At 35.3% G+C, this 22,231-nt stretch overlaps 1 protein-coding gene and 1 long non-coding RNA gene across 2 annotated transcripts; one reads left to right on the forward strand and one right to left on the reverse strand.

The window, feature by feature from the left end:
• The first annotated feature begins 3,190 nt into the window (after positions 1–3,190).
• LOC115954768 lies at positions 3,191–4,478 on the forward strand. The gene is made up of 3 exons (XR_004083953.1): positions 3,191–3,625; positions 3,733–3,785; positions 3,913–4,478. It is a non-coding gene; the product is annotated as an uncharacterized LOC115954768 (long non-coding RNA).
• Positions 4,479–10,588: 6,110 nt separating this feature from the next.
• Positions 10,589–19,834, reverse strand: LOC115954988. The gene is made up of 3 exons (XM_031073001.1): positions 19,645–19,834; positions 19,185–19,393; positions 10,589–10,956 (listed from the first exon to the last, which is right to left on the reverse strand). The coding sequence occupies exons 1-3, from the start codon at positions 19,741–19,743 to the stop codon at positions 10,734–10,736; spliced, it is 531 nt and encodes a 176-aa protein (XP_030928861.1). The 5' UTR covers positions 19,744–19,834; the 3' UTR covers positions 10,589–10,733.
• Between the last annotated feature and the right edge of the window lie 2,397 nt (positions 19,835–22,231).

Raw genomic sequence — 22,231 nt, forward strand, 5'->3', positions numbered from 1 at the left:
AATTGTCACAACATTTTGTACAACAATTGAAGTGTTAGTCCCTCATATGTCAAAATAAAATCATAAAATATTAAAATGAGATTCCTCAAAATTAAAAATAAGAGTGCTGTAAAAAGGTTATGAGATTTTGTTGGGTCCATAGGAGCAATGGACGGTGAACTCGTGAATATAGAGAGACAAGCTCCCAGCAAGGCAACAAGAGAACCATGTTGAAGACTCTAGATCCAAAGTGGTGCAAGACCTATAATGAGACAAAGAACTCCTTGAGAAAACGTTGTGTTGGGCCGTTGGCCACTTAAAGAGGTTCAAGAACCCACGATTTAAGCCCAGGAAGGCCCACCTCAAAGTGACGCTTGCGATGTTAACCGATATAGGCTCGGTTGCTAATGTGCAGAGAGAGAGACAGAGAGTCTTTTGGTTCCAAAAACAAGACATTAAGTGTAAACTTCATGTATGCACCAATTTAAATATGAGTACTACTTGAATAATATGTAAATTTTGTATTATAAATAACATAATATTTTAGACACCAAATTTTGCAGCCTCTGCTTAACCTCACATCATAAGCAAAACAGTTATTTCATAAAATAGCGACAAAATCATAATTTTGACCATTTGATTTCCACATACTTGAGTGAAGAGAAATCTACAAATCCAAACAATCAAAGCGAAATACATGTGCTTAAATTGAACCATTTGATTAAAAATTCTAGTTAAATCAAGATTCAACGGTTAATATATATTTTCACAACTTAAGCCGACCACATGTGATTACAATTAAATTATGATTGGTTCCTAAAAGAATGAACTTTAATGTCAAAAATAATGGTAGAGATCTAGTGATGACTCAAAATTTAAGCCAACCACATATGACTCATTTGTGTAAGGTAATGTCAAAAATAATGGTAGAGATCTAGTGATGAATGCATCCTAGTATTTCTAAGAGTCCAATTTTTGAGTAAGTTTAGTGATTTTAAACAACTAGTTGAATTATTTGTAATAATTAGATGCAATTAATTAATGTTTGAAGTTAATAAATATTCCCTAACATGGTCATACTCTTATAAAGGCTAAAGAGTAAGTCCCAAAGTCAAATGAAACTACTCTAAAAACTACTCAAAAATGCCAAAATAACAACCAAAAAAAAAAAATCGAAACAAGCACAAATTTGGATTCTTGGTCCAAGTGCCATTTTGGCACTTAACTCTAGAACCCTTGATTTTCGATCATTTTCTTTCTTTCCTTTTTTCGATTTTCAGTTTCCACTTGTGATTTTTCTAACTCATTATTCCCAAAATTCGAGCCTTGAAGAGTCCCAAACTCATTCCAACACATCAACCTAAGGCTTTCCCTCCTCTATAAATGGAGAAGGCCTCCTCATTTGCAAGACACAAAAATCCTTTAAGAGAGCTTTTGGGAAAAAGCCATTTGGTGATTGCTGATCCATCTTTTCAATCACAACCAAGGATGCACGGATGCGGCTCCCAGGCCAGCGCACCCGCGTCCGACGCGGCGGGACGCGGCGACGCGGGAGGGACGCCGCAGACCGCGCGTCCGTCCCGCGTCGCGCCACGTGGCAGATCCCGACTCGGCGCCGACGCGGCAAAATCGGCGCCGATGCGGCCGAAATCGGGCCGACTCGGCCGAAATCGGGCCGACTCGGCCGAAATCGGGCCGAATCGGTCCGTATCGGCCGTATCGGCCATATCGGCCGGCGACCGATACGGCCGATACGGCCGAAACAGGCCGGAATCGGCCGAAACAGGCCGAAATCGGCCGTGAAAATCGCCGGAGAGGCCGAAATTCTGGCCTCAGATGCGTTTCTTGCCTTATTCTTTCTTTGTTTTGTGAATCAAGTATATTAATGTGTTTTTTAAGAATATTTTAATAGTAAAAATATATAGAAAATATAAATAAAAATATTTTTAATAATTTTTTAATCGCCGAGTCCCGCCGCACCCGTACCCTACTTTTTCAAAAATTGCCGAGTCCCGCACCCGCACCCGCACCCGCACCCGCACCCGAGTCCCGAAACGCACCCGTGCTTCATAGATCACAACACTCTAACTTCTCAACGGCCTCAAGTTTATGATTCCATAGCATAACTTGACTCAAAGCAAGCGTTCGACCCATTTTCCATACACAAATTGTGAAAGATGTGTTGTTATTCTGCCAAATTCTTCAAAGAACACTCCAAAGGAAGGAAGTACTAGCCAAGCTCCGCCACTCAGAACCCTGACCCAAGAAAGTGCCGCCCAAGCTATGATAATCCAAACCTCGATCCAAGGAACTGATGCCTAAACTCCATCAATGTATCTTGACCAAGAAAACAGACAATCCAATAGTGCTGCCCATATTCCAAGCTTGAAGGAAATACATACAACACAAAGATCCAAAACCTTGAGAACATTTAAGACTATTATTGAAATCAACATTGCATGCAGGTATAACATTTTGTCAACCCTATTTAACATTCAAAACCGTTCTTGAAATTAACATTTCGTGCAAGCATAAGTGTAACCATCATTTTTATATTCAATAAGATGTAAATTAAATATTTATCTATTAATAAAATGATGTTTTTATTAAAAAATTATGGTTTTCTTATTTTTATATTAATTAAAATAAATGACAACTCTATATAAAACCTTTGATTTAGTGGGTCAAATGACTCAAGTTGGAAACGCATATTTTGAGAGGCACTTAACACGACCTCACTCCTTAATATGGGTCTTAACTTGAACCAAAAAAAGAGTCTAACTAAGCTTGCGATCTCTCAATACACAAATATTATCATAAGGACACTACAAAAAACGCGGGCTGAAGCCGCGTTTTGTAGCCGCGTTTTTGGAAAACGCGGCTACAGCCTTTCCTTTGAGCCGCGTTTTTCATAAACGCGGCTCAAAGGAAAGGCTAGAGCCGCGTTTTCCAAAAACGCGGCTCCACCCTGGTCCTATAGCCGCGTTTATTAAACGCGGCTATAAACCAGGGGTCGAGCCGCGTTTTTGGAAGGCTTGAGCCGCGTTTAGATGCCAAGACTGAAGTCGCGTTTTTAAAAAACGCGGCTTCAGTCCCGTCCGGGATTTTTTTTATATTTTTTTTTAAATTATAGCTTGAGCTGCGTTTAAAAAAAGCAGCTTAAACATTTGAGTATAAAAAAAAAAAAAAAAAAAATCCCTCATAAGCTAAACACACAAAACCTGAACTCCACAAAAATACTCGCTCTCAGATCGACCACTCTCACCCTCTCACCGATCGCACAAAACCCTCACCGATCGCACACACTCCCCTCACCGATCTCACCGATCCAACAAACTCCCCTCACCGATCGCAGATCCCCTCACCGATCATAGACAACCCTCACCGATCGGCGATTCTTTGTTTTCGTCGAATCTCCGCCGTGATTTCTGATTTCGTGATTCTTCACCGATCGCAGATCCAACAAACTCATTTCGTGATTTCTGAGATCGAAATTCGAAAACCCTAGCTTTCTCTCTCTCTCTCTCTCACAGCTGAAAAGTTGTAATGGAAACCGGAAGTAGCAGCGAAGGCTCGCCGGAGCCAAAGAAAGGCAAATCGAAAACCCCCAGAAAACCTAAGGCTAAGGATCGCGTTCTCAAGCAGAGTCAGTCTCTCTCTCTCTCCCTCTCTCGCTCTTGCATATATATATATATATATAAGCGATTTTTGTATGTATTTTTATTAATAATTTATATGGTTTTTTGTTTGCAGAATCTCCAGCTGAGTTCTTTGCGGAGAACAAGAATATTGCTGGATTTGATAATGTAAGTATTCAGAAATTTGGGCAAATTGGATGTGAGTAGTGAATAATAATTTTTGCAATTAAATTCCTAATTGAAAACCATGTAATCTGAAGCAATCATTTTTGGTTGTAAATTTTGTGGATTTCAGCCTGGGAAATGCCTTTACACGACAGTTAGAGAACTTGTTGAGATATTTGGATATTTGGGTTGATGGGTCTGTTTTAAATGCGCATGTTTCTTGTTTGTTCTGATTGAAACTTGAGAGTATGTATCTGTGTGTGTGTGTGTGTGTGAAGCTATATATAGCTATATGTATAGGACTGTGTATACGGATGTTCGGCTTGATGGGAAATGCTGAAATTGTAAAAAGTTGTGATTTTTTCTTCCTGTTTGTTCGGGTTGATAGTTTGGATTTCTCTGTGTGGGATTGAAGGTGTTTAATGATATATGTATAGGACTCTGCATTTGGTAATATGGAGTGATGGGTCTGTTGTAAAAATGGTGAATTTGTATGAAGTTGTTATTTTTTGTTTGTTTGTACTGGTTGAAAGTATGTATATATTTGTGTGTATGTGAAGCTTTATGTACAGGACTTTATATGTGGATGAGTGGGTTGATGGGTCGGTTGGAAAAGCGGTTAATTTGGTAGAAATTTTTGGTGTTTTTTTGTTGAAAGATTTGATATTGGATGTAAGTGTGTAGTGATTGCTTTTTGTATGTGCTATGTGTTTCTTTTGGGATCTGAGACTCATCTGTTTGGCTTGTGATTATTGTTGTAGTTCTTTGTTAGCTGTTTGATTTTTGTGATTGTGTTTACTGGGTGCTGTGTTTGGTTTGTGACAATGGTTGTAGTTCTGTGTTAGATATTTGATTTTTGTGATAATTGAGAAGAGTAGGGCAATGGAGAATGTGATTGATGCGTGGGAAATTGATGGAATTTAGTGATTGAGGCTTGTGGGACTATCTAGTTTGATAGTTTTTTTTGAAGCTACACGTATGATGAGATAGAAGTGAAAGGCCTAGTTTTGTGTTCATGTTTTTTTTTTTTTTTTTTCAGTAATCATCTAGAGGGTGAAGGAATTTTTTCATGGTGCGTATATAAAACTAGGGTTGTGTTAACAGGCTTTATGTCCTTTTTTTAGTAGCCTTATAAGCTATAAGGTTAACTTCATAGGGAGAAAGAAATATTAACATAGGTTGTGAGGCCAACTTTATGTTTGTTTCTTCTATTTATCTAATTTTTTTATTAAGTAAGACCCATACTAGTCTACATTAATAAGCACTGCATGATGCTTATTAACATGTGCCATAAAACTATATTGAATTTGGGGAACACACTCAACAGAGGTAGTTTAGTCAAGAAAATGGTAGAGTTGTGTCCAATAGCAGCTGGTGGCTCTAGGACAAAGTAAAAAATAAGTCTGACAAAGCCTTCCAGGATGCTCAAAAACAACCCTTGCTAAAGCTGCAGCTCATGCCGCCCAAGCTTCTTTTTTTTCCCTGAGGTTCGAACTTTTTGCTTGTCCCAACAACTGATATGTAGCTCATGCTGCATTTGTTGGATGTTATTATATGCTTAGTGTTGAAATCCACCTGTTTTATGAATCACCTGCTATACGCACATCAAGATTACTCATCAGAAAATTAAAAAGAAGCATTTGAGACTGAAAGCTTCAAATTTAACTATCTGGTTTCTCAATCAAAGTGGTAGACATAATAAATGTTAACCATCAAGAAGTACAACATGTGTTAAATCCTTTCTAGTATGTATGTGTTTTGCTGTTCTGGAAACTCAAAATGGTTGCTTGGTGATACAAGCCTGAACAATTAGGTGGTTGAACTGTGTTGGTCCACAAAATTCCAACAACTAGATTTTCTATAGAGAACCATGAACTATTTATTGCCCTGATTAAGTATGATATCATCTAACTTATCAAAAAAAAAAAAAAAGTTATGATATCAGCTAGCCTGGTTTACTTGCTAACCAACTTGCCTTATAGAACATGGAAAATGATGGCATAACCTTGAAAACTATAGGATAGGTTTGAGCTGCGTTTTGAACGCAGCTATAGACTTTTATTCAGCTGCTTGGACGAACCTATAGCCGCGTTTCTAAAAACGCGGCTATAGGTCCGAAGCCTTAGCCGCGTCCATAACCGCAGCTCAAATCTGTCCTGGAGCCGCGTTTGTAATAAACGCGGCTATAGGTAGGGGTCTACTGCTGTGGTTAGAAAACGCGGCTCTAGGTCTGGTTTTAGCCGCGTTTTCAAAAAACGCGGCTATAGGTTTTGAGCTGCGGCCTTTAGGCCGCGTTTATAAACGCGGCCATAGGAAACGCGGCTAACAGCCTATAGCCGCGTTTTTGGGGTCTTAAGCTGCGTTTTTCAAACGCAGCTTTAGACCCCTTTTTTTGTAGTGGGATATCAATAAAGTTAGGGTTGTCAAAAAAAATTCACAGCAATTATCTTACACTTCTTTTTTTATTAATAATTCGATAGTTATAATTAAAGAAAGGAAATTTAAAATCTTGATGTTTCTATAGGAACCACCAAGAGGTGCTATCTAGTTGAACTACAAAGCTCTTTGTAATTATTATATAACACCTCATAATTGCCTATTATCTCACATTTGTGCCACCGCAGTCTATAATTTAAATTTCATTAATTAACTCATGTGTGAGGTATTAGGCAAATTAGGTGTTGTTGTAAATCTTGGTTGTGGCTCTACCTTTACTATAAGGATATTTGTTTAAAGTAACTATTGGATTTTTAAGTTTTATCATGTGTCCTCACTCCTCCCATATTGAATTTGATATTTCTATAAAGTACATTTTGATCACTAAGAGCATTAGCATTGGGCGTGTAAAAAGCCCCCAATTGTTATTTTAGCCACCAATAAGCCCAAAGTAAGCCACATCCAGGTAGGTGCACCTAAAATATTTTACCAACTATGAACAGTCAGATGGTGTATATGCAACCTACTATAGCTGGAGGGTAAAACTAAAATATTATAATTAATTGTCTCTCTCATCAACTGTCTATTTCTTTCTCTCTTCAACGCTCTCCCTCACAAATCTGTTCCTCACTTTTTCTACCTCTCTCCTTTCTGCTCCTCACCTTTTCTCCTCTCAATCCTCTCCACCTCCATCCGCCTCCCTTGCCCTTTATTCTCTCTCACCTTCTTCCGCCTCCCTCACCCACTTTTCTCACCAAATCAGATCACCACCATATCACCCCAAGAAATTGACAAATGTGGATTTATTGGTGGTTCATGGTGTTTCTCTGCTCACTAGTGGTTTTTTTTTTTTTTTTGGTGGTTCATGGTGGATTTATGGATTTAGTGGTGGGTTTAGCGGTGGTGTTGATGGTGGATTTGTAGGTTTTTGTGGGATGAAGGTGGTGGTAGTATGTGTATGGTGCAGGGTGGTGAGGATCGTAGGTTGCTAGTTTTTTTTTTTTTTTTTTTTTTTTTTTTTGGTGGGTTTACTAGTGGTGTTGATGGTGGATTTGTGAGTTTTTGTGGGTTAGATGTGGTGGTGGTGCATGTATGGTGCAGCGGTGGTGGCAACTATGGGGTTGCTACCATGGTAGATCGGTAGTTGCTTTGGTTTTGGATTTTTTTTTTTTTTGGTGGTTGCTGGGATGTGTGGTGGTGGTGGGGTAGTGGTTGTTTAGGTGGGTTTCGGTGATGGTTGGGTTGGGATTGGTGGTTGGGTTTTAGTGGTGAGTTTTTTTGCTATGGGGTTTGATTTTGGGATGGGGATTGACTGTGGTGGTGTGGTGGTGGGTAGTGGCATTTTTTTTTTTTGTGTGGTAATTTTGGTGGTGGAGAATTGGTGTTTGTGGCTAAGTTTTGGTGGAAACTGGAAACTGTGGGTTTACTGGAGAGAGAGAAACAGAAGGGAAGAGAAGAGAGAATGAATTGTTTATTTTATTTAATGTTGTAGTTTGTATTATTTTTAAAATGTGTATGTAAAATAGAAATTGGGATGTTAAGTGAGTTATAAAATGGGATTGTAAAATAGATAAAGTAAGTTTTGAGGATGCAAAATAGAACTTTTTTGCATCCCCAAATGCGAATGCTCTAATAAGCTATATAGTTGTGGACAGTGTGTATTTACTCAAAGTAATCAATTTATGAATGGAACTTTTTGATATATACAAATTATCAAATAATGGATAGAAAATTAGTCGATATTTTATGAAATCTAAAATAGTCTATATAATATATATATATATATATATATATATATATATTCAAATTCAAAACTAAGAAAAAATTCAATTAGATCTCAAATTAAATTTTAATTGTGGACTAATTTGTGTCATGTGTCTATTAAAGTTTTTTAATCTTTGTGCCACGTGAGTTAATGAGTGCAAAATACTAAGAACAAATTTTAGTGAAATATAAAAATAAAAAATAAACAAACCAATCATATATCTACTGAATGAAAATCACCACAATTTCTATCTTATTAAAAATTAGAATAAAAATGATCATAAATATATTTAACTTAGGTAGGAATTTTAATATGCATCTAATCACATTTATTTATTCTAATAATTCAATCAATCATGTATATTTTTATGATTAATAAAAAGTGTTTACTTTTAAATGCACATGCTAGTTTATATTATAGTTGTTAGTATCATATGATACATGAACAAATGCTTTAAAATGAGTTTTTTGGTTAAAATTTGTACTTTTATTTGAATCTAACAAGTTGTTAGACTTGTTTTTAACACAAAATTATTAGTTTACTTAGTTTACCCTACTAAAATAACATATTCATAAGTTTTTTTTCATCTTTCTCCTACAATTAGACTACACAATACACACTTACCCTTCACTTTAATAGTTACAAATTTATTTTATATACTATGAATAAAATATTAATTGACAATATAAATTATTTATTTTTATCATTATTGTTATTAGCCCAAGAAACTAGAATGCCAAAAAAAAATTTATTAAAAAAATAAAGAACAAGAAGAGATAATAAATGTTAATGACGAATGACAATGAGGAAAATTTTAATGAAGAAATAAGTTTGCAAAATTATAAACATGATGATGGCATTGACTTAGATGGGGTTGATTAGGCAATTTGATGAAAATGATGAAAATAAATTATTATTTTTGGGTCATTTGTAATATATTATCACTTTTGAATTTAAGTAATTTGGATGTGTATGTTATAAACACATGCTAGTTTGATTTATTTAGTTAGCTTATTAAATATTATTACATAAGTGATGAATAAATTAGACATTAGTTGAATATATTTAAAATTTATAATGAATATACCCTTTATATATGTATATTTATAATTTTTTATAAATTTTATTAAGTATTTGTGTATCTTATGATACACGATACAATATGATATATGATACAGAAAAATTAAAAATTGATTTATGATATGATTCACATTTTGACAACTATGGTTTATATATAAACTCATAAGCATCTCTTTTGTTTTATTATCGAAGAAGAAGAAGAAAAGAATAAAAATTGTAATAAAACTCTTTCTATCCTCGTATGTAGTAGGATGCATGGTATATATCGATTTTTGTTAGAACTTTTATACAAACAAGGAAACCAATGCTTAGTTTTAAAGTAAGTGATTACACTATATCTTTTTAGAGATGAAAAAAGGAAAATGCTATAGTTATTACAAAATATTTATAAACGGATGTAATAATAAACTCAATTAGTGAATTTTAACAACCTATAATTAATAAATGTTTGAATTATTATTTTTAATTGCTAACACGTTAATTTATAAATCTTATTATGTAATAAAATTTTTGTATCTTTAGCATCACTTATATTAAAAAAAAAAATTTTGCACAACCTTTTTAAAAATATTATTATCATAAGTTTTGGAGCATCTTTTGGGTAGGGGTTGGGCTTTTTTTTTAGTAGGGCCTTAGCCCTTAGGCATGGGCCTTGGACCGACCTTTGGAATTATAACCCATGTTCTTTGTTTTCAAGAATTCAGTTAGCTCAACTGGTAAAGTCTCTAATGGTTGTATAAGAGATCTGGGATTCAATCCCCGCCTACACCAAAAACTGATTGATGTCTTGGTCTGATGATAAAGAGCTATCATCAGGAGTGAACGTCATAGGTTGAAACTCTCTTAAAAAAAAAAATAGAATCAAGGAAGTGCTCATTGATGCTCTTTGAGTAGAGGCTAAAGCATCTCTCTAGAGGGTAAGAACACAATAGTAGATTTGGGTATGCTTTTGTGATATTTGAGGATGATGTATTGACTGCGATCCAAAACCATTAGCTCTAATAGTGTAGAATTTGCTTGGTCTAATTCCTCAATCGTATCAAATATAAGAAGAAAAGAGTCTAGAGAAACAATAAAATCTCAAAACATTTTCATAATACTCTTATTTATGATTTGTGGTAGACTGATGGGTCTCTGTATTATTTTTGTTATTATTATTTTTTATAGTAAGTTGACACCTCACTTGAGAAAATATTATACCATTTTGTTGTGTTTATATGTTAGATTCAGATTCTTTTCATGGCTGAGATTTTTGTTTTGTGCACAGGAACTTCAATTTTGGCTCAAAATTCTGTATCATTTTAAAGCATAATAATGCTTTTGCTTCTTTGGATGGCGATGGATTGAGACCGCCACTGTCCTTGTAATGTGCATCTTGGATTTCAATGTTATTCAAAAAAAAAAAAAAAAAAAAAAAAAAAAAACCCTCTATTCTAGCATGCACTTCTATCTTCATGAGGTAATTCAATCAGGAGCCATTTAGAATGGATTAGACGTAACTGATTGATTTGTTGCATAAATATGGTAGTCTCCAATTAATATTTGCTGTTGTCTTATCATGAGCTATTAGACATTATAGATGTCTTATCATTATCGCCTGAGAAAGAGATATGAATTGCCATTTCTCAAAGAAAAACCCATACAAAAAAAGAGAGAGAAGAAAATGACAGTCAAGGAAGTACTTCACGTCCCGAAGAGGTAGTAGAGCTTTCATTAATTCCAAAGTTGAAAGTCGCAGAAAGATATAATGATATGCATAACAGACCATGTATGAAGCATGATATCCCACCAATGGACTGAAAATGAAGGTGTGAGAGTGGGCATGAACCTCTTGATGTGAAATCTTCTACTATTCCCATAATCAGCGTAGGAAGACCAATGGCCACTATAATCCTGTTTATTCAACGACATAATTTAATATATTCTCCTAAAAAAATTGTAAATGTATACTATCAAAAGATTTAAGGATACATTATACACATTATACAATTTATTCGATAAAAGAATTTAAAAGCATATAAGAAATCTGGTGGTTCAAATTTGACTTACAGAAAAAATCAATTGATGTATTAACCTAATGATAAAAACAATCATCATGAAGTGAACAACACAGGTTAAAATTCTATAGTGTTTATAAGATTTTTAAATCACATCATATGTATTATATAATAAAATTAGGTTTAGAAGTCTTGGTTATGCCAAATGGATATCTTATTTAATTACCAAGTGGTTACATCAAATTTTAGCAATTTATTATTAAATATAAATAACAACTCAATTGTTCTTATCAACTTTTCCTCTACGCTTTATCAATTTTTTGGATAAATATAAAAGCCTTAATTGTTGTTGTTAAGGTTTTTTGTCTATCCTTAATCAAGAATTTTAAAATTCTATTACAAATAGCTTCAAGTAATTTTAAATAAAATTTAATATTTATTTTCATTATTTTGAGTATATATCATAGTTTTGTGTTCTAATATAGTAAGATTTACATACTAGATATTGTTTTTGCACCAAGTGGCTTGATATATGCTTGTATTACACATGGTAAAATTAATGTTGGCCCAATTAGTGGCTGCTCCAGAATTTTCTTTTGGGGGGGTCAATAAAGCGATAAATCTTAGATAAGAAATGAATATTGTGGTCTACGATGTTTCGTTATTACAAATTTATCCATAGTACTAGCAAGAAAATAAAATATATACTATTAGTTCATTTGGTATATAATTTTAAGATCATGTTAACGGGTGCTCTTAGGGCAATAGTTAATAATCTATTTTAGGAAAATTTTGACACAACTTTTATGGGAAATAGAAAAAGTTGTAAAAACATTTATGACTTTTTTTTCTTTTCCCATACAAACCCTCTTAAAATGGTTTGTTAACAATTGTCATAAGGGAATCCGTTAACATTTCCCATAGTTTTATTATAAAATGAACATACTAATTATTATTGTTAAGATGAAATTTTGTAAATCATTTACTGTTTCTAAATACAGTAAACATATTAATTATTGTTGCTAAGTGAACTTAAATTATTATTGCTCAGAATTCTTTTATCTATTAGTTTGTTTTAACTCTTTACAATTCTTTTATTTAACAATTCAACTCAATTTTAACAATTATTGTTCTTTGTAATTGTATTAAGTGTGTTTGGATCTTAATTATAAGCCAACTTAGTATTTCATCTTTTTTCCTACTATTTGCAAGTCTCATGTGAGTTTCTACTTATTTTATACTTTTAGCAAAAAGTTAGATAAGTTGTTTCTAAACAAATATTAAAAAAATTTCTATTGTGTTAACATTTGCTTTTGTCTTCACTCAATCACTCTTGGCCTATCCCACGCTCAAAGTCCCCACTTAACAAATTAAAAGCACTTAAGATTTAGCAACTAATTTTTATTTTCAAGGTTTTAGATTACATTGGCTTGTTGTTAGGGTTTTTTTTTTTTTTTTTTTTTTTTTAAATGCCAAGATATTGGTAAGATGATCATATTTAAAGGTTATTTTAGTTGTGCTTAAAAAAAATTTTAAGGTTAGAGTGTTTAAAATTTTATTTTAGCGGGTCAAAACAAAATAAAAATAAAAATAAAAATTTTATATATTATATATTATATATTCTTTTTTGCCAAGTCAAGGGTTCATTTGAACCCCTGGGCTATGGCTAGCACCGCCCATGGGCTCAATATATACATGTATTACACATAATAAAATTAATATTTTTTCTTTATCATGTAACTCATTAAGATAGTTATTTTAGTTTGGGTAAAATTATTAAAGTTTCTACAACTCACTAATATATTATTAATGTAGTTTTGAATTATTTATACCAATGTTTATAAATTTGGGCATAAAAATTGAATACACGTATCAAAGGATATAATGTGGAAATGTTTGAAATTAAAAAATATATACGTATTAAATTATTTCTTTTATTAATTTCTAATTGAGTAGCATACTTATTTTACTTGTGTCTAATATATTTGGTATACATTTTTTAATACACTCATGTATATATAGATTCAAAAAAATAAATTATATTATGTATTAAAAAATATAGACCAAATAAATGTATTCAAAAATATCGTAGGTATGTCTAATATATAAAATATGTCTTAGGTATGTCTAATATATAAATAAAAATTTGAAAATGTTAATATATAAAATATAGAACTTAAAATATCGATCATAATTTTATCGTCATACATGATATAGAGCAACATTGACAAACTAAGCAATTATATTGCCAATGAGATGAGAGTATTAAAACTTAGTCAAACTGAGCTTTTTTTGTATTAGTATTAAAGAGAACATTTAATACATTTTTTAATTATAAAAAGCATATATATTTTAAATATTTTTAAAAATACACTCATGTTTAACTTTTTGTATAAACATGTATACTTTTCTAACTATTTTTTGAGTTAAAAAGAGTACAACATTGTTATAATAATTTTGTCATCGCATGATAACATTAAATCGAATGCACCCTCCCACCACACTCGCGAATTGGTTAAAAGGTGAGAAAGTGCTAGTTTAACTGGGGTTTCTTTAATAACTTAATTCATTTACATCTTCATTTTGGTGTTTCATATTTTCTTCATTCCTCTCATAAGTGATGTGGGCCCTATCATGGGTTTTACTTAGGAGTTCAGACCCCATATTTATGAAGGGAAAATATACATTGTTTTGGGTGTATGCTTCCTCTCCCTCACTACTGGTGAATCCCACCAACTATAGGGAGAGAAAGCATACACTCAAAACAGGGTATACTTTATCCCATATGAGAGGGAGGATAACTTCTTCTACAAAATTGGAGTAAATAAGCAAATGTTAATTGTGTTTTAAATTTACATCTAGCTAGCCAAAGCATGAAGATATATCAATATGTAAATGTAATTGATAAATTAAGGGAACTCTAATTTCTAAAGATGGGCTTCAATAATTTGTATACTTTTACTACTCTGGGGTACAAGAATTTAAATAAGGTATTTGCGCCATGTGTCATACCCATGGTCGAGGGGGCCATTATTGTGCCAAGGAGGTCACACGCTTAAACAGCAAGACCATGTTAGTGACACGCTGGTGACCCTCATCTTAGACAATGGACTTCGGTTTGATAGCAAAGCTTTTAGAAGGTACTATTGTGAATTGGGTATCATGAATAGGTATTCCACTCCAGCTTAACCCCAGGGGAATGGGCAAGCCGAGGTTGTCAATGAGGTCATAGTGAATGGACTCAAGAATAGGTTGGATGATGCAAAGGACAAATTGGTGGATGAGCTTCCATATGTCCTCTGGACATATTGGACTATCTCTCATAGGTCGATGGGGGAGGCACCCTTTTTAATGACTTACGGGGCCAAGGCTGTGATTCCTCTAGAGATCGGATTCCCAACACTAAGGACTAGCATATTTGCTTTAGACAGCAACGACCACCTACTAGAAAAGAGCATAAATCTAGTCGAGGAGTAGAGAGAAAATGTCATGGTTCAATTAGCATATTATCAGCAGAAACTCAAACAGGGGTATAATTCAAGTGTAAAGTTAAGACCATTGGCCCCTGGGGACTTGGTATTGAGAAAGGTTGTGGGTACTGCAAAAAACCCAACATGGGGAAGTTAGGACCCTTACTGGGAAGGGCCATACCATATCACCTCGGTAGCAGGCATAGGTGTATACTTCCTAGAAGATCTAAATGAAAAAGTTGTACCACGACCTTGGAATGTAAATAACCTATGAAGGTACTATTATTAATGAAAGGCAGCTCTACCACGTTTTCATTTATGAGATTATGTGTTGCGTTAATTACCTGTATGAATATTAAACAGAACGTTGGTCATGTCTAGTTCCTTAGACCACATACCTTGGGTAAATTAATATTCCTGATTACTTGTGTGGATGTTAAACAGAACATTGGTTATGACTGGCTCCTCGAACCACATGCCTTGCGTAAATTAATATTTCCCGTTATTTCTTTAAGTATTAAACAGAACCTTGGTTATGACTAGCTTCTTGGACCACACGTCTTAAGTAAATTAATACTTCCCATTATTTCTCTAAGTATCAAACAGAACCTTGATTATGACTAGCTCCTCGAACCACATGCCTTGAGTAAATTAATAATTCCCATTATTTCTCTAAGTATCAAACAGAACCTTAGTTATGACTGACTCCTCAGATCACATGCCTTGGGTAAATTAATATTTCCCATTTTTTCTCTAAGTGTTAAATAGAACCTTGGTAATGTTGGGTCCCTCGGAACACATGCTTTGAGTAAATTAACATTTATAATTATACAAGCCTACTGTGGAATGGGGTGCTAGGTGAAATTCAAAGTATGGTGGCCTTCTTGTATCATGTACCCTGGATAGACATGGACTTCACTATCATTTGAGGTCAAGAAGAAAATCCAGAAGTACACTTCATCCTTTGAGCTATTTACCTAAGGTACACAAAGTTTGTTTTTTAGGTTCAGTTACTAGATGCCAAGTGCCACGGACAAAGTAAAGTTGTCCAACTATGCTGCTAACTACATGAAAGGTAATAGTTGGACTGTTAATTGCATGAGTAACTGCTAACTTTAAGGGTTAGGATATATCTTAATCAAGGTCATAGTCATTTTTCTCACTGTTTACATGGGAGCAATTTATTTGAATTAGCAACCATTCATTACCATTAAGATTTTGTTAAATTATGGGTGTCCACAAAAGCTCCAACCACGTTCAGGGCCTTACTCCAAACCTTGAGGCAGTATTCCCTACAAACCCCAGCCAACTCTTCAGTTAGCTGGGCCTCGGTCTCTTGCACTATGAGGTCATAAAACTTTTGCCTTGTAGTGTCTGCAATTGCTTGGGCAGCCTCTTTAGCCTTAGACAGCTCTATCTTCAACTCTAACACCTGTTGCTTGGCCGTGGCCAACTCTATCTTTGTGTAATGGAGCCTTTGGTGCCGCTCCTCTCTTTATGCCTCAGCGTTCCTAAGGCTAGCTTCCGCACTCCTCCAGTCCCTATCCGCTATAGCTAGCTTCAAAGCCAACTCCTTGTTCCTGTTCTTGACGATGGCAAGGGACTTGCTTGCCTTCGCGAGGAGGTCATCCGCGAGCCTCGCCTCATTTCAGGTGTCTTTCACCCATTCCTCGATGGTGAAATAAGTAAACAAAAGACTGTGAGATAAGTAAACAAAAGACTGGCACGAAATCAGTGGGGCCAAGTCGAAAAGCTCACCAAGGCCAAGTCTTTCTTCAGGGACATAAAGAGATCCTATTGCCTCATATTCTTCAAGGCGCCCATATCATTGGGCAGCAGGAAAGGACACTTCAGAGCATTGGCCACGTGATGGGCGTGACATCTCTGGAACTCCCTGATAGAGGAGTTCCAGGGTATCGCCGCACCATCCAACTCCAGCCAGGGGTTCCAAGTTAGATTGCGCACGTTAACAACGTGCTCGGCCATCTTACTTTTGACTGAAGAGGCCCTACCCTGGCCCTTGGCTGTCTTCTGCTGCTTGGGCTCCTTTTGAGGGACCAATTCCCCCTCATCGGCCACCTCCTTCTCCTTCCTTTTCTTCTTCAGATTAGCAATGGCAAATGAGTTAACTGTAGGAGGAGAAAGGAGGGGGGGGGGGAGGAGCAAGAGGAGGTTGTGATCTTGAAGTGTCCTTGGGCGCCTACCCCTTAGCTCTGTCCGAGAGGAGCTCACGTAAGCCTTTCTTTCTGTTCAAAGCCATTTCTTCTTCCTCCTCAGGACTATCATCCACCCGAGCAACTATGAACTTGGGGGTACGAACGATGGAGGACCTATCAGGCTCGCCCTCCAAATCTGAGACCTAAATCACAGGCTCTTCTTGCTCCCTTCCTTCTTCCTCGAGACTAAAATGGCCTATCTCCGCCTCGAGTGACAGCCACGAGGAAGTTGTCTCTTTTCTCAAGACTATAGCTTCGCGAGAAGAGTGACAGAAGGGCAACTCAACTAGCACAATATCTTCTCAGGCTAAAAATCTAGGCACGAAGACATCTATCCGAGCTAGCCGAGGATCGCCTGCCCTGATTACATGGCCCATGTCCTAGAACTTGTTGAATAAGGGCTGGAAGTCGAGGATGAGATGGACAACTCTTAACTGTTTGTCCTTACTCACGAACACCTCGGACCTTAGTACTCTGTTGAGGTTTGCAATGTTGACGAAGTTAATGTTAGGGGCCACGTATCTTTTATCTGCAAAAATAGCCGAGAAGCAAAACCACGATCAGAACAATGAAGCCTTCCATCAGAAAGAAACGAAATACTAAAGGAAAGGAAAGAGCAGCAAAACTAAGGAACTAGTGCCCATGTTGAAAGACCTAAACCTAGGGTACCCCACCTGCCTCTTCCTTCCGGGTTGGGCAGTGAAGACCGCCGTGCTATTCACCAAAGGCGATCAGGTAGTCATCCTTCATGCCCTTATTGGACTTGGGAAGACATGAGATGAGTCTAACCACTGAAGACCTAGGCTTAAGGTAGTAGCCCGAGTTTGCCAATAGATGGCACTCGTACATCCAAACAACGTCGTGTGAGGTAAGGTTCAATCTCATTTGCTCATTGAGAGTGTCTACACGCGTGCATTGGTGGGGGCATAGCCTATAGGTGATTAAATAGTCTCTAGTCATACTATCCATGGGAAATGTCATTCCACCTTTTATGAATGCGATTATGGGAATGACGACCTCCCCTTCATTCCCATGAGTGAGCCAATCACTTGGAGAGTAGTATCGCAAGGAAACACCCCGGGGAATGTGGTACAAGGCCCTAAACCCCTCCATAGCAGCAGGGAATCTACTAGGTGGGTGAATCTACCCATTAAAGAAGACTAAAAAGAAGCGAGTGGATATTTGTGAAGAAGAAGTAAAAAGTAGAAGGCCGAGAAGATTGGCCGAAGAGAAAATAGCCTAAGAACGAAGAAACTTACAAAAATAAGGATAGGGGTCACTTTAGAAGCTTCTCGAAAGTTTGAAGATTTAGGAAGTCTTGAGAGTTTGGAGATTTAGGAAGTTTTGAGAGTTCGAAGATTGGTAAAGTGAGAGGAATGAATCCCCTAGGTGCCCTATATAAAGGCGGAATTGGCTGGGAGTTATCCTGTCCAAAATTTGAGGAGAAATGCCAATCGTAGGAGCTCCATCTCACCATAGGACATGGGGAACAAAGCGCCGCTTGGAGCATTTAATGAGATGTTGTGGATTCCAAAGCGCCAGAACGGTTGCGGGACATGCAAAGTGACACTTTCACGTGTGGAAGTCAAAGAAACATGTGAAATTAATTATCCAAAGTCAAAACCCCACTTTTCTCCTTGAAAAAAAAAAAAAAAAAAAAAAAAAAAAAAAAAAAAAAAAAAGCCCCGAAGTTTTGAGGGGCTATTGTGGGGTGTAGGAATTTAAATAAGGTATTTGTGCTACGTGTCGTACCCATGGCTGAGGGCCATTATCATGCCATGGAGGTTACACGCTTGGACAGTATGGTCATGTTAGTGGCACGTTACCAGAGAATGTCATACTATAAAGAAAGAGTCTCAAATAAGGGATTAGCTCTGATATGATTGAAGGAATAGTGGCTGCCACCACATTTAATGCATCCCACCAAACCTCCTGACTGCATTAATGTGGAGAAGATCCCTGAATAATGCTGCCTTAGCTGCCCCAACTCACAAGGGGCTTAGGAATGTGTTTGATGGGACAAGCACTTAAGTAGCGGCCTGGATGATCAACAAATGGAGAGTCAAGATCATCTAAAGGGAGCTATATAATGTAAGAAACCCTTCAGGGAGAGGTGATCAGAAAATCTATAGAGAAAACACTGTAACAACAAGAACTGAAATTGTATCCAAGTCTAAAAGAACTATATTCAAGAATCATTTTCTTCAGACTTCACCAAGGAAGGATTTCCTTGCTTAGAATTTGTCTTTCTTTGCTTTCTTAATATCTTAACCCACTGTGTGTGTTGCATGATCTATTGAAACCTAGCTTTTAAGCCTATTTTCTACAAATTTATTGTGTTGAGTTCTTTGGACTTGAATCCTTCTACCCTTTGGGCTCAAGAACCAAAACGCCACCCTTACAACTACTATAAGCAAGTAATGATGAAAAACACGTACCATGAGGAAATAAGACATGCAAACCATATTTTCCGGTTAGTCGATGATCTTTCCAGCTCTTCCATGGAACTAGTGCAAATGCACCCGCTAAGCAAGTTAGATGTAACGTGTGCTAGAGCTAGAAGTACAGCTGAAGCTAATCCAAGCTTAAATGCTTTACGTCTAGATTCCTTACACTCAAATGTTCGTAGCCTCTTAAGTGTAATCACCTTCATGGAAACAAAGCTCAAACTGGTGTAATTGAAAGAGGGGGAGGATAAAGAAAATAAAATACAGCATAGCTAGCATGAATCTATATACTAAAACTGAATTCTATCTTAAAGTAGACAGAAATAGTTATAACATATAATAGTAATACTACAAAGTTATGAATCAATAGCCACAATTGTATTGTACTTAATTTGTATTATAACTCTTAACTGTACTATTATACGTTGACTTATAAAAAGAAATCGTGTACCTTGTTTTTGGCAAATTGAGCTTCCATACTGAGAATACCAGCTACAACGTCCATAGCCACAAGAACTAGGCAAACAATAAGAACAACTATTTTTGCCATGTCTGCAACTTTGGAGCTACCAATAGAGATACATGGCCCTTTGAAGAAGAAGGTAGAAGACAAACATACTAATTGATTATGGATGGGCTTCACTAAGTAGTGAGTGAAGCGAGTATGGGAAATAATGCTAGGACCACAATAAAACCCATAACCTTGCTATAACCCATGGAAAGTTGTGAGTTTATGGAGTAAATTATATTAGTGGGTCCACAACTCTACCACTCACAACTCATCACATAAACAAGTTGTAAGTTTTATATAATGCTAATATTTTTTGTATGGGTGTATCCGTTTTCATCTTTGTTAGAGCAAATTATTATTATTATTATTATTATTATTATTATTATTATTATTTTATTTTGTTTGAGGAAACAGAGCGATTAATGTGACAAAGAAATTTCAACTACTTCTTTGCCAACCCACCACTTTTATTATCACTCATTGCAAGCTTGGATTCTGTTCATGGTTAATTAGTCAATGACTTGATTGTGGAACAGTATCTGTCCTGAACATTAAAAAACAATAATTTTTGGGAAACCATGGTTTGAGCTTTTCCATCCGCAACTTCATATGGCCCTTTGAAGAAAAAAAAAAGGTAGAAGACAAACATATTAATTGATTATGGATGGGCTTCATTAGGGGTGATGACACATTGCTCCTTGGGGGCCATGCTCCCGCCCCTCAATTTTAAATTTTCTCCATAGTGTGTATATATATATATATATATATATATATATATAGAGCAAAAAGATATAGGCCCCTCAAAAAAACTATAACCGGCCCCCTATTTATTAGGGAGACTTAAACTTTGTCTAACAGGTAAAACTTCTCCTCAAATCAAAGAATAGTTGAGCTCTCTAATAGTCCAAAGACTTGTAATTAATTTAATGGATAATGACGGATGACCTACTCTCTACCAATAGAATAGATGTCAACCCATTTAAAAACAAAACTTTTGCATTTTCCTCTTCAATCTCAACATAGCCACACAAAACTGAATGTCCTCACACAAAACTGAATGCCCTCACAACTAGTAGAAACAAATCTGTCCTTTTTTTTTTCCATCTCATTGCTGCTATAGTAGAGTGAAATTGGAAGTGTGTGAGGATGTGGGTTTGTGTTGCGGGACATTTCATTAAAATATTTTTAAAATAAATAATATGAACGATGAAGTGGACGTTGCTTAAAATAATAGTGGAATTTATTGTAACATCTGTATAATTGAGAAAAAAATTAAGTTTATTTTTAGGATAATTCTTGACTCATATTAAAGCTAAAATAAATATGAGTAAAGCCAAAAAAAAATTGATGCATTCCTTAAGAAAAAAAAAAGATATTAGTAATTTAAAATTTCAGACACTTGTAACAACAAATGTTTTTTTTAATGCAAAATGTTCTTCTTTAATGATTTGATGACGGTTGATGAATTTAAGATGCCTGTAGCAACATTTAGAATTCATAATTTGATGATAATAGATTAATTTTATTCTATGAAAGATTATTGTCATACATAAATTTCATGCAAAATATTCTTTTTTGGATATTATGCATGTCTATAGTGAACTAGACAATTTATGGACATATTAGAGTTGATAACTTTCTATTCAATATATTTATGAATTATGATTATTGTTTAAATACTATAGCTTGGCCCCTCCAAGTTAAAAATCCAGGCTACGCCTCTGCTTCATTAAGTAGTAAGTGAAGTCAGTATGGAAAAAAAATGCTAGGACCACAATAAAACCCACAACCTTGCCACAACTTACCTACATGACAAGTTGTAAGTGATGAAGTAAATTATATTAATGAGTCCACAACTCCACTACTCACAACTCGTCACATGGACAAATTGTGGATTTTTGTATGACGCTAGTATTTTTTGTATTGTTAGAGCAATTTTTTTTTTTTTTTTTAAGGAAATAGAGCGATTAATGTGACAAAGAAATTTCAACAACTTCTTTGTCAACCCATCAAATTTCAACAACTTCTTTGTCAACCCACCACTTTTATTATCACTCATTGTAAGCTTGTGTTTTGTTCATGGTTAATTATTCAATGGCTTGATTGGGGAACATTATTTGTATTTTTGTAAAGTGTAAACCCCACGCAAATGGATATTCATACTATAGACATGTTACTAAATTACACCCAAATAATTTTGTAATTTATTTGATGGAGGGTCCGTTTGGGATTCGCTTATTTTACTAAAATTAAAAACTTTTTGTTGAAAGTACTGTAGATAAAGATAAAAGTTAGCTGAAATAGTATAGTAGGACCCATGAATAGTATCAAAAAGTGCAGTGGGACCCATGAATAGTAACAAAAAGTGCAGTGAGACTCATGAATAGTAGCAAAAATAAGTTAAATAGTAAAATAAGTTGGCAAAAATAATTTTTGCCAGACGCACACGGAATATACATGAAAGTGCTCTTCGTTTGGATCAATGATGTCAAAAGCCATACAGCTGATTGAACATTGAAAAACAATA

The sequence above is a fragment of the Quercus lobata genome, chromosome 8 (assembly GCF_001633185.2).
Source record: "Quercus lobata isolate SW786 chromosome 8, ValleyOak3.0 Primary Assembly, whole genome shotgun sequence".
Taxonomy (NCBI): Eukaryota; Viridiplantae; Streptophyta; class Magnoliopsida; order Fagales; family Fagaceae; genus Quercus; species Quercus lobata.

Coding starts and splice junctions, on each gene's coding strand:
- LOC115954988 (XM_031073001.1), bottom strand. CDS start 19,743: ATGGCAAAAATAGTTGTTCTTATTGTTTGCCTAGTTCTTGTGGCTATG. Junction 19,394..19,644: donor CTCAATTTGCCAAAAACAAG/GTACACGATTTC, acceptor GTTTCCATGAAG/GTGATTACACTTAAGAGGCT. Junction 10,957..19,184: donor GCATGTCTTATTTCCTCATG/GTACGTGTTTTT, acceptor TTGAATAAACAG/GATTATAGTGGCCATTGGTC.